At 35.7% G+C, this 14,294-nt stretch overlaps 1 protein-coding gene across 6 annotated transcripts in view; it reads right to left on the bottom strand.

Annotated features, from left to right (window-relative positions):
• UBP8 (ubiquitin-specific protease 8) overlaps positions 1-14,294 on the bottom strand; it is a 28,903-nt gene that overhangs the window by 13,403 nt on the left and 1,206 nt on the right. For 4 of the 6 annotated variants that reach the window (XR_016524067.1, XR_016524068.1, XM_039045159.2 and 1 more), the window contains exons 3-12: positions 13,618-13,759; positions 10,619-10,678; positions 10,441-10,518; positions 9,349-9,696; positions 8,948-9,088; positions 8,657-8,827; positions 8,130-8,384; positions 7,854-8,002; positions 6,026-6,592; positions 5,261-5,534 (exon numbers count right to left, since the gene is read on the bottom strand). Coding sequence is in view for 4 of the 6 variants with exons in the window: in XM_039045159.2 (XP_038901087.1) it covers positions 5,261-5,534; positions 6,026-6,592; positions 7,854-8,002; positions 8,130-8,384; positions 8,657-8,827; positions 8,948-9,088; positions 9,349-9,696; positions 10,441-10,518; positions 10,619-10,678; positions 13,618-13,759 (2,185 nt within the window). In the remaining 2 variants the exon portion in view is untranslated. Of the gene's footprint in view, positions 1-3,018; positions 3,687-5,260; positions 5,535-6,025; positions 6,593-7,853; positions 8,003-8,129; positions 8,385-8,656; positions 8,828-8,947; positions 9,089-9,348; positions 9,697-10,440; positions 10,519-10,618; positions 10,679-13,617; positions 13,760-14,294 lie in introns of those variants that run through there. The other 2 variants (XM_039045158.2, XM_090306201.1) reach the window with 2 other exon arrangements.

Here is a 14,294-nt window from a genome sequence, read left to right as displayed (position 1 = left end):
TTATAGGTGTTACAAGTGTTGTAAAGTGCTACAAATGAAATGATCCTAATCATTCATGTAGAGACATGTGAGCGGAGATATCTTATACAAAGAGTTTCTTTATATAACGTCGTTAATAATAGAGATTTACATTTCACTAGGATGACCATAGGTGATATGACCTTAATCCTGAGTGAGTTGTGAACTTCTGCTCATAAAGACGGTCTTTTGATTTGTATGGGTGAGAGTAGCCAGATTGCCAACTCAATAAGCCTACCATTTTGGAGATTCGTCTGACTGGAGAGTTGGGAACACAGCTACACGAGACGGAATTCACTTCTTCCCCGATGCAGGGGCAAGTAGATAAATTGCTCCCTTAAGGGCTGATTTCGAGGATTGACATAGTGGTCACACCCTCTCCCGGCCCGATAGGGACTTGGTCGTAGTTAGACTATGACTTATTATTCATTAGAGGGATCAGTGGTACTTAAGGAGTTAAATGTAATTACAAGGGCAAAAAGGTAAGTTTTGCCTAACTTTACTTATAAATAATTTGTGAAGGGTCATCGCACTGTTGATTGGTTATATCCAATAGACACATAAATATATCTGTAGTGCGAAGAGTGCAGTTATCGATCTTTAGTGGAATGACCGAAAATTAATGGATGTTGAGTAATTTAATTAAAGAGTTTAATTAATTATCCAAGTACCGTTGGAGCTTCGATCTACAAGTTCATAAGGTCCCCTCTGTAGCTCAATAGGGATTTAATTAAGCATTAATTTTGGATTAATTTGAAGTGTTCATATTAATTAAGGGAATTAATTATATATGATATAATTAATATAATGTATTTGATACATTATAATATAAGGTAATATGAGAGGGATTTGAATATGATTCAAATACTAATTATATGAATAAGATTCATGTAATTAATTTAATATAAATATAATTTATATTAAATACCATAAATAAGTTTAGAGGAATTAAATATTTGGATATGATTCAAATATCAAGTATATGGATGAGATTCATATAAGTGAATTTAATATAAATGTAGTTTATATTAAATATCATATATTATTGAGAGAAAATAACACTATAGATTATGTTGTATTTGATATAACATATAGTGTATATATATATATATATATATATATATATTATTAATTTAATTTATTTAAATTAATTTTAATTAAAGGGAGGGGGTTACAACTCTCTCCCCCTCAATCTCTCCGTCTTCAACGTGGGTTATGGAAGAATGAATGGCTCTCATTCATCTTCTTCCACAATTCTCTCTGTATGAGTTGGTTCTTTCTGGAAAAAGTTTACAGAGAAAAAAATTCTTTCTTCCTCTCTATCTTCTTTCCTCTTCCAAAACCCTAAGGCAGAGCCCACACCTTCTGTCATTCTCAATCTCTAAGGAGAATATAGGAGGCTCCGTTTGGTGGTGTCCCTTTTGGAGAAGGAGATCCATTCGTGACTTTGCTCGAGGGGATTCTTGAAGAAATGATTCTTCAAAGGTATTTTCTTCTTCCTTTTTTTCTTTAGAAAGGCATGTTGTAGGTTTAAGTTAAATGCATAATCCTTCTCTTTTAATTTTGTAATTTTTGTTAGTTCTGTGAAAAACAAAAGTTGGGATCAATCCCTACATCTTGCTGCGTAAACCTTCAATGGTTTTCCTTACACAACCGTCGATAGAACAAAAACATCGCCCGACAATCATGATACCATCAAATAGCTGATTACGCCCGACAATTGGGTTTCAGATCATTGGGATAGATTCGTTATCACGATAGTAGTAAACGATCTGTCGGGATTGGGTTTTCTCCTGACGCCGCCATTCACCATCAAGGGAAGTTAGATGCGCTGACGGTTTTTCCTACGTCGGGGAACGTTTCTTCAGGAATAATGAAAATTCTTGTAGGGACATGTATGAAAGTTAAATTTGTAGTTTCTTCAATTTAAATGAGTTATGTTTGATTTTTGTCAAGTAACAACTCAATTGAATTAAGTTTGACAAATGTTTCAATTTTTGTATTTATTTGATTTATTTTGTATTTTGAAGAGTTACTAAGTTACCAACCTAGAAATAACAATTTGTTTCTTCATTTGTAGCATCCCATTCCAAATTGAAGATTTCTTTCATTTCTTTTTTCTTTCTTTTGTTCTTGAGTTAAGTTGAGAGTATCCAAGAGTTTTGTCAGATCTGAGTAGTTCAAGGTTGCAATTCTACTAGAGTTAATCGTTGTATCCTGCTAAAACGATCGTTGTAGTCTGCTTGTAGCTCATGCAGAGCAAATAATTGTTTTCAAGACAATGCTTATTAGAAGTGTGTGTCAACTACGTTGTGAGTCTCCAAAAGTTTTGAAGTTCTTTCAAGTCTTTGATTATTTCCATATCTAAGTCTTGTTACTTCATCTTACTTACGTTGAATTTGAATATTATACATTGAGTGTACTATTCTCAATTGAGTTGTAATCAGTTTGAGTGTATTCAATTCTTATATACCATTTTCTCCTACAAAAATATCATCTAGAATCCAATCTTACATGATAGATATTTTAGTAATGCAATTCTAGAACGAAATAAGAATGGTCTAACATGTCTTACAACTTCTGGATTAGTTCATATTTCTTATATTGATACGTTAATATCAAGAACTCTCTAATGTGCTTCCAAACATATTTTGATTCCAATTTATTTGGAATAACTTTCCAAAGTGTTTAAAAAAGTATTTTCAAATGATGGGAAAAAAAGTGTTCCTAAAAAGTTATTCCCACGGAGATTCTTTTCATTTTAAGTTGGTACTCTTGATTGTCCAATTTTCTCTTGGTGGTTCAATTTTCTCCTTTTTCTGGCTGGGGATACAAGAAACATGTGCCACAATTGATGCTCATTGCTGATGACAATGATATTTCTCAATTAAAAGACAGAAGAGAGCTGTGATGTTCTTCTGACTAAAGCAGTAGAGAGAGAGAAGCAAAAACAAATGGAGAAGATATCATTAGTTTCCGAGTCAAAAGTGTTATGCACCCTGTTATCAATATCATGATATTCATTCATATTTTCGTACCTTAAGAATCACATTGAAGTCAATTACTAGCCCAATTTAAAATTAATACAATGATTTAAAAAAAAATGGATTAAAATCTATCGATTAGTTACTAACAAAAGAATCAACAATACATCAATCTTAACCAAAATGAAATATTCAGGAATTTCCTATAAAAAAAAATTACTCAATATCCTACCTATCGGTAACCCCCAAAAAGCTTCAAAAGAGTTAGGCTTGAACCCTACGCTAATGTCTCTGAGTCACCAGAGATTATACTGGAAGCCTCTTTAAAAGAGGGTAACGCCAATAAATGTAATTAGTATCCCTACGACCTGTCTGTGATCTCTTGCATAAGCAGGATGATGATGGCATTGGCTTCTTTCGCACCATCTTTAAGCTTGAAACTCCGTTCAAGTTTCATCCATACTCGAAACTATGGTTAAGCCAGGAAAGACAGACGGATGATCTTCATGGTAAGAGCTAATCAGCATCAAATTTGGAGAAATTATCTTGACTCAGCCAATTGCAAGTTTATCAAGCTACAACTCTTCTGTAGAAAAGAACATATGCAGCAGAAGATTTTATCTTATCTAAGCCAATGGGATAAACATGGCTATCATCGAAGTCATACCACTGGTCACCACCTTGCTAGATCACAAAAAGAGGGGAAAACAGAGAAACCATTAACACCAATAGAATAACTTTTTTTTTTATAAGAAACAATTTCATTGATTGAATGAAGTATCCAAAGGTACAAAAGGAACTCAATCAAAGGGTTAATAAAAGGTGTTTCCAGTTTGCAATAAGGAAAGAAAAACTGTGACTATGTATTCAAGTTGAAACCAGACAAGTGGTTGTCAATAGAACTCTCACTGAGGTGGACTTAAATTTAAAAGAAAAATAAATAAACATAAAGATAACGCGGGAGGGAAGGAACAGAAAAGAATGGTTTGTAAGTGGGGAACACCAGGGAGAGGTTGAATAGATGAAGATAAGCCGGAAATCAGAAGGAAAAGAAATGGGGTGGAGTGGGGCGGGAAATTAGACAGAGATCTTCAACTTCGAGGTAGATATCACTTTGTTCTTTACATGCAATGCAATCACCTTTGCCACCATGAACATGTGTTCATGATAAGGAAATGCCAACAACAATCAGGAACTCGCCCCATGGTAGAGTGCATGGGGCATGGTGGCTTGCCACACAGACAAATGATAATGTCAGCCTCTATATGAAGATATCTATCAATTATTTGTTTATGCAATCTCACGTATGGGGTGCCCTAAGAGCAAAAATAAATGAGTCCCAACAGGTATGCTCTACGATTGCATGCACGTCAAAGAATGGGCTATTGACCGCACAACAAATGATGACTTGGAGAAGAAAAGAGAAACTAGTACTCAACCTTCCTAATTGACCAATGGTTCTACTAGAACAATCTTAGTGACTGAGCAATGTCTGGACACAATCAGATTCTCGGTCTGTCACTAGTACTTCAAGGATCAATTGTCAATATGATCATTGGTTACATATTCAACTGACTTGAGGCAGAAATTATTGTTCTATCATTTCTTCTGCCAAACCTTTTATACCACCAGCAGCATACTATTTCGTATGCAGGCTAAGAAGAGTATGCAAACTAAGAGTTATAATATCTGCTTTGTATGCACAAGATGAACTCATACAGCAGAACATAGTAATTATTTGCCCGTTGATTTTAGTGTTAGGTACTTAAGTACCTTGGAGAACCACACTCCAAAAGCTAGCTATTGGGGTGGGAGAGCCACTTTAGTACCATATTGGTCATCCCATTCTAACCAATGTGGGACAAAGGCATCCCATACTACCTTAGTTCCTAACAATACCCCATCCTCGAAAAGCCGACGTCTCGGTGGCTACTCTGATGGTACTTCACTCGGCCACACCCGGTCAGAACCCTCCACCGGTTCCACTCCGTAACGTCAACAACCGGCTCTGATACCATTATTGGATACTTAAGCACCTTGGAGAACCACACCCCAAAAGCTAGCTATTGGGGTGGGAGAGCCAAGCCACTTCAGTACCACATTGGTCATCCCATTCTAACCAATGTGGGACAAAGGTATCCTATACTACCTTGGTTCCTAACAATTAGCTTCCAATTTATTGATATAGACAAAAGGTAGAAAAACAGAATTAAGAAATGGTGAGGCATCTTGAGAAAAGAAAGAGTAACATCACTTACATGAACAAATGCTGTGTAATGGCCACCACCCATGCTCCCATAGTGATTGCTGACTGCATAAAGCACATATCGAGTACAAGACTGGCCATTCTTATAGGCAACATACATAGATAAATCCAGATCATCAACAGGAAAGTCAACGTATGTCTCTAGTTTGTTCTTCATGAACCGGCTATACGAGAACCTCTTCAAATGAATAACCAAAATCTCTGGTAATCTCCAAAGATCTAACTTTTTACTGGCTTGACAGTGTTTTTTGCAGCTAGGACAATACCTGAATGATGGTACACGATATCAGAAAATTAGCACTAGGCCAATGTAACTACGAGGATAATGACTATATTATGACATGAAAGGATTTTCAGATAAAAATGTTTCAATTTCGAAAATTTTTTTAAAACAAGAAACCACTTGTAATTGATGTAATGAAAAGGAATAAGAGTTTTAGGAGATGCAAATTCTCAAAAGGAGAGAAAAAAAAGATAGGAACAACGAATACAACCAAATAGAGATAAACTTTCAAACAACTTCAACCAACAAGTCTCCTTCAGCTACTGAAAAACAAAGGCTACTATAAAGCTACCAAAGAAACCCAAAACTGGCCACCAACCAACAAAAGACCAGCAAAGAGCAAACTGAAAACTCTTCAACGACGCACGAAGTTTCAATTTCTAAATTCTAAATGACCAGACCAGAACTATAAAGTTCGTTATGCAGATTCTATTTTTTTTAATAAGAAGAAAACCAAAGTATAAATGGACTGACCACATGTCTTCCGGACCAAGAGGCTCCTCCTGCAAGAAAGCTTCAAGACACTTATATAGAGAAACAGATTCTTGAGGTCTCTTTGTGAAAAAGCTGGATTTAAAAATCTCAGGTAAGGAGGTAAGAAGGTGAGTGTCATAACGCTCAATCTGCTTTTCTGGCCAGGAGACAAGGACATATAACCGCTTGCTCTTTTCCGACCCCACTACAAATTCACCAACTTGAATTTCAGAGCCCCTAATGATTCCCTTCTCGTCTGTAGTGTAAAATTGTAAATCAGCATCTGACGGTGAATCACAATTAACTCCATCTTTGCTTCTTAACGGATCAGTTACACAAGCCGATGTGGAACTAGTTCTTTTCCCCACCTCCTCGGTTTTTTCCATTGTATCAACATCAGAGGTATGGTTTTCTTTCAAAGCATCTTGAGCAGAAACCTGGAAGGGACTAAGCAATCTTTCATATATGTCTTTGATATCAGATCCATTAAAAGTACTAGGCAGCTTAGCCACGAGAGGAAATCCAAATGCCTTAAGACTTGTAGTACGTCTCCCATTGATGTACTGCCTGACCAGACAAGAAAAATTAGACTCCAGGCAAGTGAGGCAAAAAACGCAATATTATTACTAGCATTCATCTACTTTTGTTGCTATGGTCTGGCAGTTGCCAGTTTGCCACCGGTACATTAATTGTTTACTAAGAAAATTATTATGAACGATCCAAGACAGTTTCTCATATTGCCTCCTGTTATCCAGTAAATCCCAATGCAAAATTACATTTTTTAGGAGGCAAATCACATATGTAAATCCCAGAAAATTTTAGTTATTATTAATGTTTAATTTTCCAATCTATATCGAAAGGGAAAATTGAATAAACTTGTGGTAATTATATCCAAGAGTTGAGTTACAGTGGAAAAGTAGTTCTTAATATTGGCCTTGGGCATATCTAGTAAATACATTGCTGCGACAAATTTTAAATCTCAGAGATAATCCTCGACTTGGAATGTTATCTCAAATTAAGCGGTGCTATTTCCCCAAAATTTGTTTCTTCATGCTAAGGAGGATTGGAATTTTTTATGTGAGGAAAATTCTAGCGTCTACACCTATCGTCCATTTTTTAAGTATCAAAGCAATTTTGACTTGTAGCATGATGTCCATCAGCTTACCTTATGTGATTAGTAAATGACCAGTTATTAAGCTTGCTAATGTGCATAATGACAAGAAGGTAAATAAGTCTATCAATTATACTTTTGTTGAACGACCACTAATGTGAAATGCCTCAATGCCTACTAGGGGACTTACACCTCCTCCCATCTTTCTAAATTCTAATTCAAAAAGGGTTTTTCTAACATCCCCTATGCTACTACCATCTCAACCAGCCATGAAAGTGACGATGTTTTTTTAAAAAAAATAAATAAATAAATAAACAATAAACAATGTTCAAAGAAGAGTTGACATAAATGAGTAGAAAATTAGTTGTAAATAGATAAAGCAATATGCAGCTTGATTCAAGGAAGGAAAAGGCAGAAACAAGAGGATCTCACCCTATGAACAAATCTTATTCCCACCGAGCAATAAATATCTTAGAAAATCATTATTAGAACCTCTACATCTAGATGGAAAATAGAAACATTTGTTTAGATATTAAATGATCCAATATACATGTAATTTCAAACTTCTCTAAAGCTTTGCAATCGGTGTAAGTAACAACCTTACCTTCCCCTAGAGGCCAAAATTAGTTTACAATGAACTTGCATATAAATTTTAAATATTAAAAAGGAAGTCACGTGAAAACAAGATCCATCAGTTCAAAAATATAAAGCACTTACTCCTCGATCCTTTGATGCATGAACACAGCCAAGGGCACTTGTTCATCATCTTTTGCTAAGCGATAAGCAACCAATCTGTCACCATCTCTTATCAAGGATAAAGAATCAGCTGGTTCCTCAAGATACCGTATGATGCGGTTGTTGTATACCTGTATAGAAATTCATGAGTTCAAAGGACATTGAGAATAAAGTAATTCATGCTCTATTATGAAGAAATTAATCCAAAAGTCATCAAAATGCAACCAATTGAAATGTATTACAATTATAATGATTTACCTCGGCAACCAAAAAAGTCTCATCAGCTTTTAGAGAGCATGCAATACTAAGGGCTTTTATTAGGTCTTCCCATTTTCCAGACTTGGGAACTGTAATGGTGTAAGGAGTTGGAGTACTTCCATCAGTGCTCACAACCGTTAAAGTCATTGTTCGCATCGTTGTTGAAGGTAGAGGCAGTGACAAATACATGAATGGATCAAAGGTCGTAGAGACTTTTTTGCAAATGGGACAAACTAATGTTGACTTATATTGACCCTGCAAGGATGCAATCAAATGACGAAGCCTTGATGAGACATTAAATGGAAAATTTCTATTGGCAGACAAAACTTAGGCATGCAAATAGGGGGGACTCATAAACAAGTCTAATATCTCGATGAACGTAACTAATACAATGAAGAAGTAGATTTGATTTAGCAAAGAACATGAGATATTCATTAACATACAAGTTTCAAAAGAACATGCTTTTACCATAGGAGAAAGGCAAGTAGTGTAGGTTATACAAGGTAAGAGAAGGGAGGAGAGCATACTTGGCACACATCAACAATGATGGAGTCATTACGAGCCAAATGGTTTTGCCAATATTCATCTGCTACTTCATTATCGGATCGTCCATCTCCATCCTTAGCTTCTACGTAAGGCTTCTTTTTCACACGATTGAGATCCTCATGGAGCCCGTCCAACAAAAAGGCAAGGAGCTCCTATAAACAATATATTGAATCAGACTACAAGACAATGAATGAAATCCTGTACCCAGAACCCCATCACCCAGAGGAAGGAAATCTAAAACCCTACTTCTGATAGCAAGAAACTTCACTGACTTGAGAATCATGTTGATTACATCCACTGAATTGAGGAGCGAATCTAGCAAGCTTAGACTTGAACGTTCTGGGTGCCACAGGACTTGCTCCAGGAGCCCATAATTTTCTCAACATATCTCCAAATGCCAAAGCAATCTCCCCCTGAAAAGTTACTGCTTGTTACAGACTTCACTGGTATGATGGTTAGAAACTCAGAGTTGGCAGATATGATTTTGATTACTGTTCTGTAATGAATGAGTTGCCCTAAACTACAAATTTAGTTGGTTATACTTGTAACTTTTGCTAGCAGTATCTATTCTGATATTAGCATGTTTAGAATGCAGAATTGATAATTGAATGAAATGGAAAAAGAAAGGGGTTCACTGAGATAAAATGGATCCATGAAATCGTAGAAAGCATACATTCATGCCCAATGGGTTGTCGTGATTTATTTCTCTACCATAGTCACCGAGAAAGTAGTCAACAAGTTTTGGAGTGTGCACTAAGCACTGCAGAGCACTATTCATGAAACAGGTGTTCCCAAGATTTTGCAAGCCCGTCAATCCTAAAGAACCAGCTTCACGAGAGCTTCCAGAAAAAACTGAAGAATTTACACGGAAGCAGCTTGCACTCCCAGTTCCAGAAGCACCATTCATCATAAGTGAAGTAGCAGATGAATTTCCAAGGATAGAATTTGCCAATTCATCCTTTTTCCCCTCTTTGCACCTTATGAAATCTGACAACCCATAAACTTGTAATTCAAGTAGAACCTGTGCCGAAAATAAAATACAAAAAACAGCATTACAGAAAGAAACATTTTTATTATCAAGTCAAGTACTATCTAAAATCACAAGGCAAGCTTATGAAAATTTCACTTCATATTATTAGGGACTGGGAGTGGGGAAAGAAGAACAGTCAACAAAATTATATCTAAGAATTATCTTCTGTGATTTTATTTAAACAATAAAAAAGGCGACTCCTGATCACATCTAAAGTCCGTCAATGTCAGATAAGTTACAAGTAATTATTTGCTCAATGGAGTACATGTCTCCTAGTAAAAGACAGTAAAAAGATGCTTGCATCGCATTGTTAGAATATGAAAAAACTCGATGTTTTCTTCTAAATTTTCTTTGCCGTACCCTAATCAAAAAACCCAGTGGGTTAAATGCAAAAAATCAGTGACTCTTGCCTCCTAGGAAACCACTCTTACCTTTCTCCAATGCCATGTTTTAATTATTTTCTTCAAAACTCACCTTGTTACTCTATGCGCACTTCACGAAGTTTCATTAATAAATAACAGTGGAAGTTCACTCTCATGCAGACATGGTATATGAAATAAAAAATAATAATGTCAAACATCTTATAATTCATGGAAGCTTAGAAAATAAAGTAGATATTATATTATATTTTCAGAAAAATATTCAAGTATTGAAAATATTATTGCAATGCAAACGTGATCTGACTGTTAATGACTATTAGCCAAACAGATGGGGAAGAAATTGTTAATGACTAACCTCTTGATCTGACTGTCGTTGCTTATTACTGTTACTAAAAAGGGAAATTGTATGGCCTGAGAAGTCCCATATTCGCAACTGCATACAGCAAATTATTAGATATATATCTTGATCATAAATGTTTTCTTTTGGTGCTAAAGTAGAGTAAGCGATACTAAAAGAGAAGAAAGATTATTACCAACTCTGACTCAACATTGAAGAGTTTGCATGCTCTCCTAAATAACTCGAGTACATTATCCTGCCAGTATAGAAGAAAACATTAAGATTTGACTAGCATACATTAGGTGAAAGTATTTTTTTTTCCTTCTTCTTTTTTTAAGAAAATAAGACTGAAAGTGAAAAAGATTTGAATTTGATCACTCGTGAAGAGAAAAAGTCACAAGTAAATAAAAAGATCAAGGGAGATACTAAGTTGGTAACAGAGTTTTCTCCCATCCGAAGTTCATATTGTCTTTCTTTCAAATCACATTACAAATCAGAGTTTCACTTCAAAAGTTGCCCTGAACTACGAGATAAAAGAGATGGTCCTTACCAAACAGGCACTACACGCTGGAGTGGCAAAAGCAAAAGACAAATGGACAATCCTTTTAGAGGCTTAAGACAAGGGGATACAGAAATGAATAGAAGAGTATTCACATGAACCAAATTCTGTATTTTTCCTCACAGAAAGTCGAGCAAAAGAGTAATGCAAACTATAGACAAGGGGGGTTCTATATCAATTTTCTTTTCTTGATGGTGGGTGATGTACTATATAAATTGACTAATCATCACATACAAAAAAGGTTGAGTGACTGGAAGGAATCTCCATCGAGCGAAAGAATTTATATTTCCCATTTGCCTTTTGAGGATGATACACTACTAATTGCAAAAAAAAGTGTGTTAATAATTGAAAATCTATTTTCTCACAGAATTTTTTTTTAAAAAAAAAAAGAAAAAAAAAAAGAGAGAATTTTAAAAAGAAGGATAAAGCCCAAACCAAAGGAGTTACAAAAGATTTCTCCAATTGATTAAAAGTGTAGAGAGACTATAAGAGCTATAAAAAGAAACCAAAACATAGCAAGAAAGATAAACTGTTCAAGATAACTCTCAAAAGTACTTTCCTTTTCCTCTGTCCGCAAAGTTTTTGAAATAACTGCAAGTTTGAATATACACTTGAAGGGATCTTCAATGATTGGTAATAACATGGTATTGTAGTAGAGTATGTAGCCAAGAAATTGGGTTGCAAGGTTGAATCAATCCCTTCTGTCACGTGGTAGATCCTCTAGGAGGAAATCCGAAAAGGTAACAATTTTGGAGTCCCATAAAAAAAGAACATTGAAAAGAACTGAGGAAAAGGAAAACTATTATTTATCAAAAGGGGGCTGATTATTGTTGCTTAAAGCTGTTGTATCTACCACTACCAATGTCCACGTCTGTCCGTCTACTACTGAGGAAGCTATCCGTGACATTAAAAAGGAAAACGATAAAGTTTCTTTGGAAGGGAACAAGGGAGGTCCAAGCCATTTGTTTTGGTTAGCTAAAATATTAGTACGACCTCCGAGGCCTTTGGAGAATTGAGGTTTAAGACTCGGCAGCCTAAGATATAGAAACAATGTCCTTTAGGCAAAATGGCCATCAAGGTCTCCTAAACAGAATTACAAACTATGGAATCGAGTGGTAGCCATACGAGGGGAAATGGGGCAATGGATGGTTCGCTGCAAAGAAGAAAAAGGAAAAGGAAAGCTGACCATGTGGGAGTCTCCTGGTGGAATTAATGAAAGTTAAAATGCCACTTGCCAAATCATTAAATTCTTCACAATCATCTAGGAATGACGGAACACATTTCAAAATGATATTCTGGTGGGGGATCAACTATTATGCCAAAATTTCCAAGATTCATCACAGTGTCCTGGCTTAAAAATGCAAGTATCCAAGATGACTAGGAGGATAGCACAAGCTCAAGGAGGGTGGTTCTTGCCCGAAGAAACTTATTAGAGGTAGAGATAGAGGTTCGGAAGCAAATCAAGGTGCTAACTGGCAACTGCAATACAGCCACAGAGGTGGGAAGACGAGAGAGTGTTTTTGCCTTTCAAGTTCAACAATATGTAATGGTGAGATTCGAACATCTGACCTTTTGGTTGAGGTCTTGAGGATATATGCCTTAACCAATTTAGCATTCTGAAGACAGAGAGTTTGGAGGTTTGACACTTCTTTGAATACATTCACTAAGTCCTAGTCTTGTGAGTTAATTGCTTCATCACATTGGGATGCAGATAGTTATCATGTGCCAACAACCGTAACACCTGATGTCCTAAGGTAAAATTCCTAATTTGGACCTTATGATAAGGGTATTAACACTGTTGAGAGACTGCAAAGCACGTCTTAGAACATCAGTAGGAAAATAGTGGAAATATTACTAGTCGCATATGTGAAATTATGTAAAATTTTCTGTATGTTCACAATTATAAAAAGAGAGCAGGCAATTTCTAGAAATAGGTTGTGGTGAAATTCATGTTATCAAGGTGTTGGGAAGCTTGTAATTTCTTTCTTAATATCGATTATTAATACTATTTTCTGTTAATTTCCATTTCAATTTTTTGTTCCTATCAAAATGCCCAACCATGGTTTCAAGCCCAAGTTGCTCCACTTTGAGCCTGGAAGCAGAGGATTTCAAAGAAATTCATTTCAGATCAAATGTTTGACCACCTGCTTGAACATTCGTTGCTTCAGAATAAAGAGGTCACCAGTTAGACCCACACGCAAAAGTCCACCTGCTATGGTGCTACTAGTAATAAACTACGCATTTAAATCCATTGAAATTTATTAAACAATTCATTTACCCGTAAAAAAGATATACCATCACACAATGCAAAATAGTATAACTGACTTGAAAGTTATTTAAAAAAATTGTGCCAAGCATGACCAAGAATTCAAACTAGTTTACATGCACCATGAATTCTCATGGAACACTGTTGGCCCGACAACATTTCAGAGTGAATGAACTCATGAACTAGTAAACTTATAGTCGTAGGCAGACAGCTACTAGGATGTAAATTGAAGTCCTCAAAATATTTAAGATTAGAGTTCCCCTTTTAATTTCCAACCGAACAAATAGTTGTTAATGCTAAATGGTCCGCAAACTATCATTAAAGTCATGGAATCAAAGATTAATAAAATTTGATATGATAATCAAGTGACCTTTTTGCTTATTCTCACTCCCAATAAATTTGCCTCCCGTTGGATAGAAAGCCTTAGTTGTAAAGGATAAACATCTGCAATGTTATTTTCTGCAACGGAAAAGCTACCACCATTCCTCGTTGAAGACTTGGAATCACTATGCCTACAGCACAAAACCGTAAGGAACCCTTAAATGGTCTTGTATGATGAAATTCAGCCATAAAGAAAACATCTGGGCGTGAAAAAATTTATGGTTGCAAGGAAGAGCACATATCTTTTTTCTTTCTTTCTTTTTTTTTTTTTTGGGATAAGAAACAGGTAACTACATATTCAAAACAATAAAAGGGGAGACAGCCTAAGGGCCCAGGGTTGAGGAAACCCCTCAAACAACAAAATCTAATACAAAAAGACCTTCCAATTTCTAAATCAAGGTAAGACTATAGCTACCCTCAGTATCTTTGTGACTTGGAGCACATCATTTCTTAATAACATGATTAACTAACCGGAAACAGGAGACGCCTATAATTAATTAGCTAACTAGTAAATGTACACAAGTAAAAAATATTTTAGGGGAAGAAAAGAAAGAGAAGAAAAGGCAAACCCATACCCATCTAGACAGAAATTTCATAGGAACCTGAAGTGTTGATAGTTCAAAACATATTAGGTAAAGAAAGGTACCTAAAGTTGTACCAGAAGTG

This window comes from Benincasa hispida, chromosome 10 (assembly GCF_027475165.1).
Source record: "Benincasa hispida cultivar pf3 chromosome 10, pf3_genome.v1.1, whole genome shotgun sequence".
Lineage (NCBI taxonomy): Eukaryota > Viridiplantae > Streptophyta > Magnoliopsida > Cucurbitales > Cucurbitaceae > Benincasa > Benincasa hispida.
The sequence above is the reverse complement of the archived record's forward strand: the minus strand, read 5'-3'. Positions and strand labels throughout refer to the sequence as shown.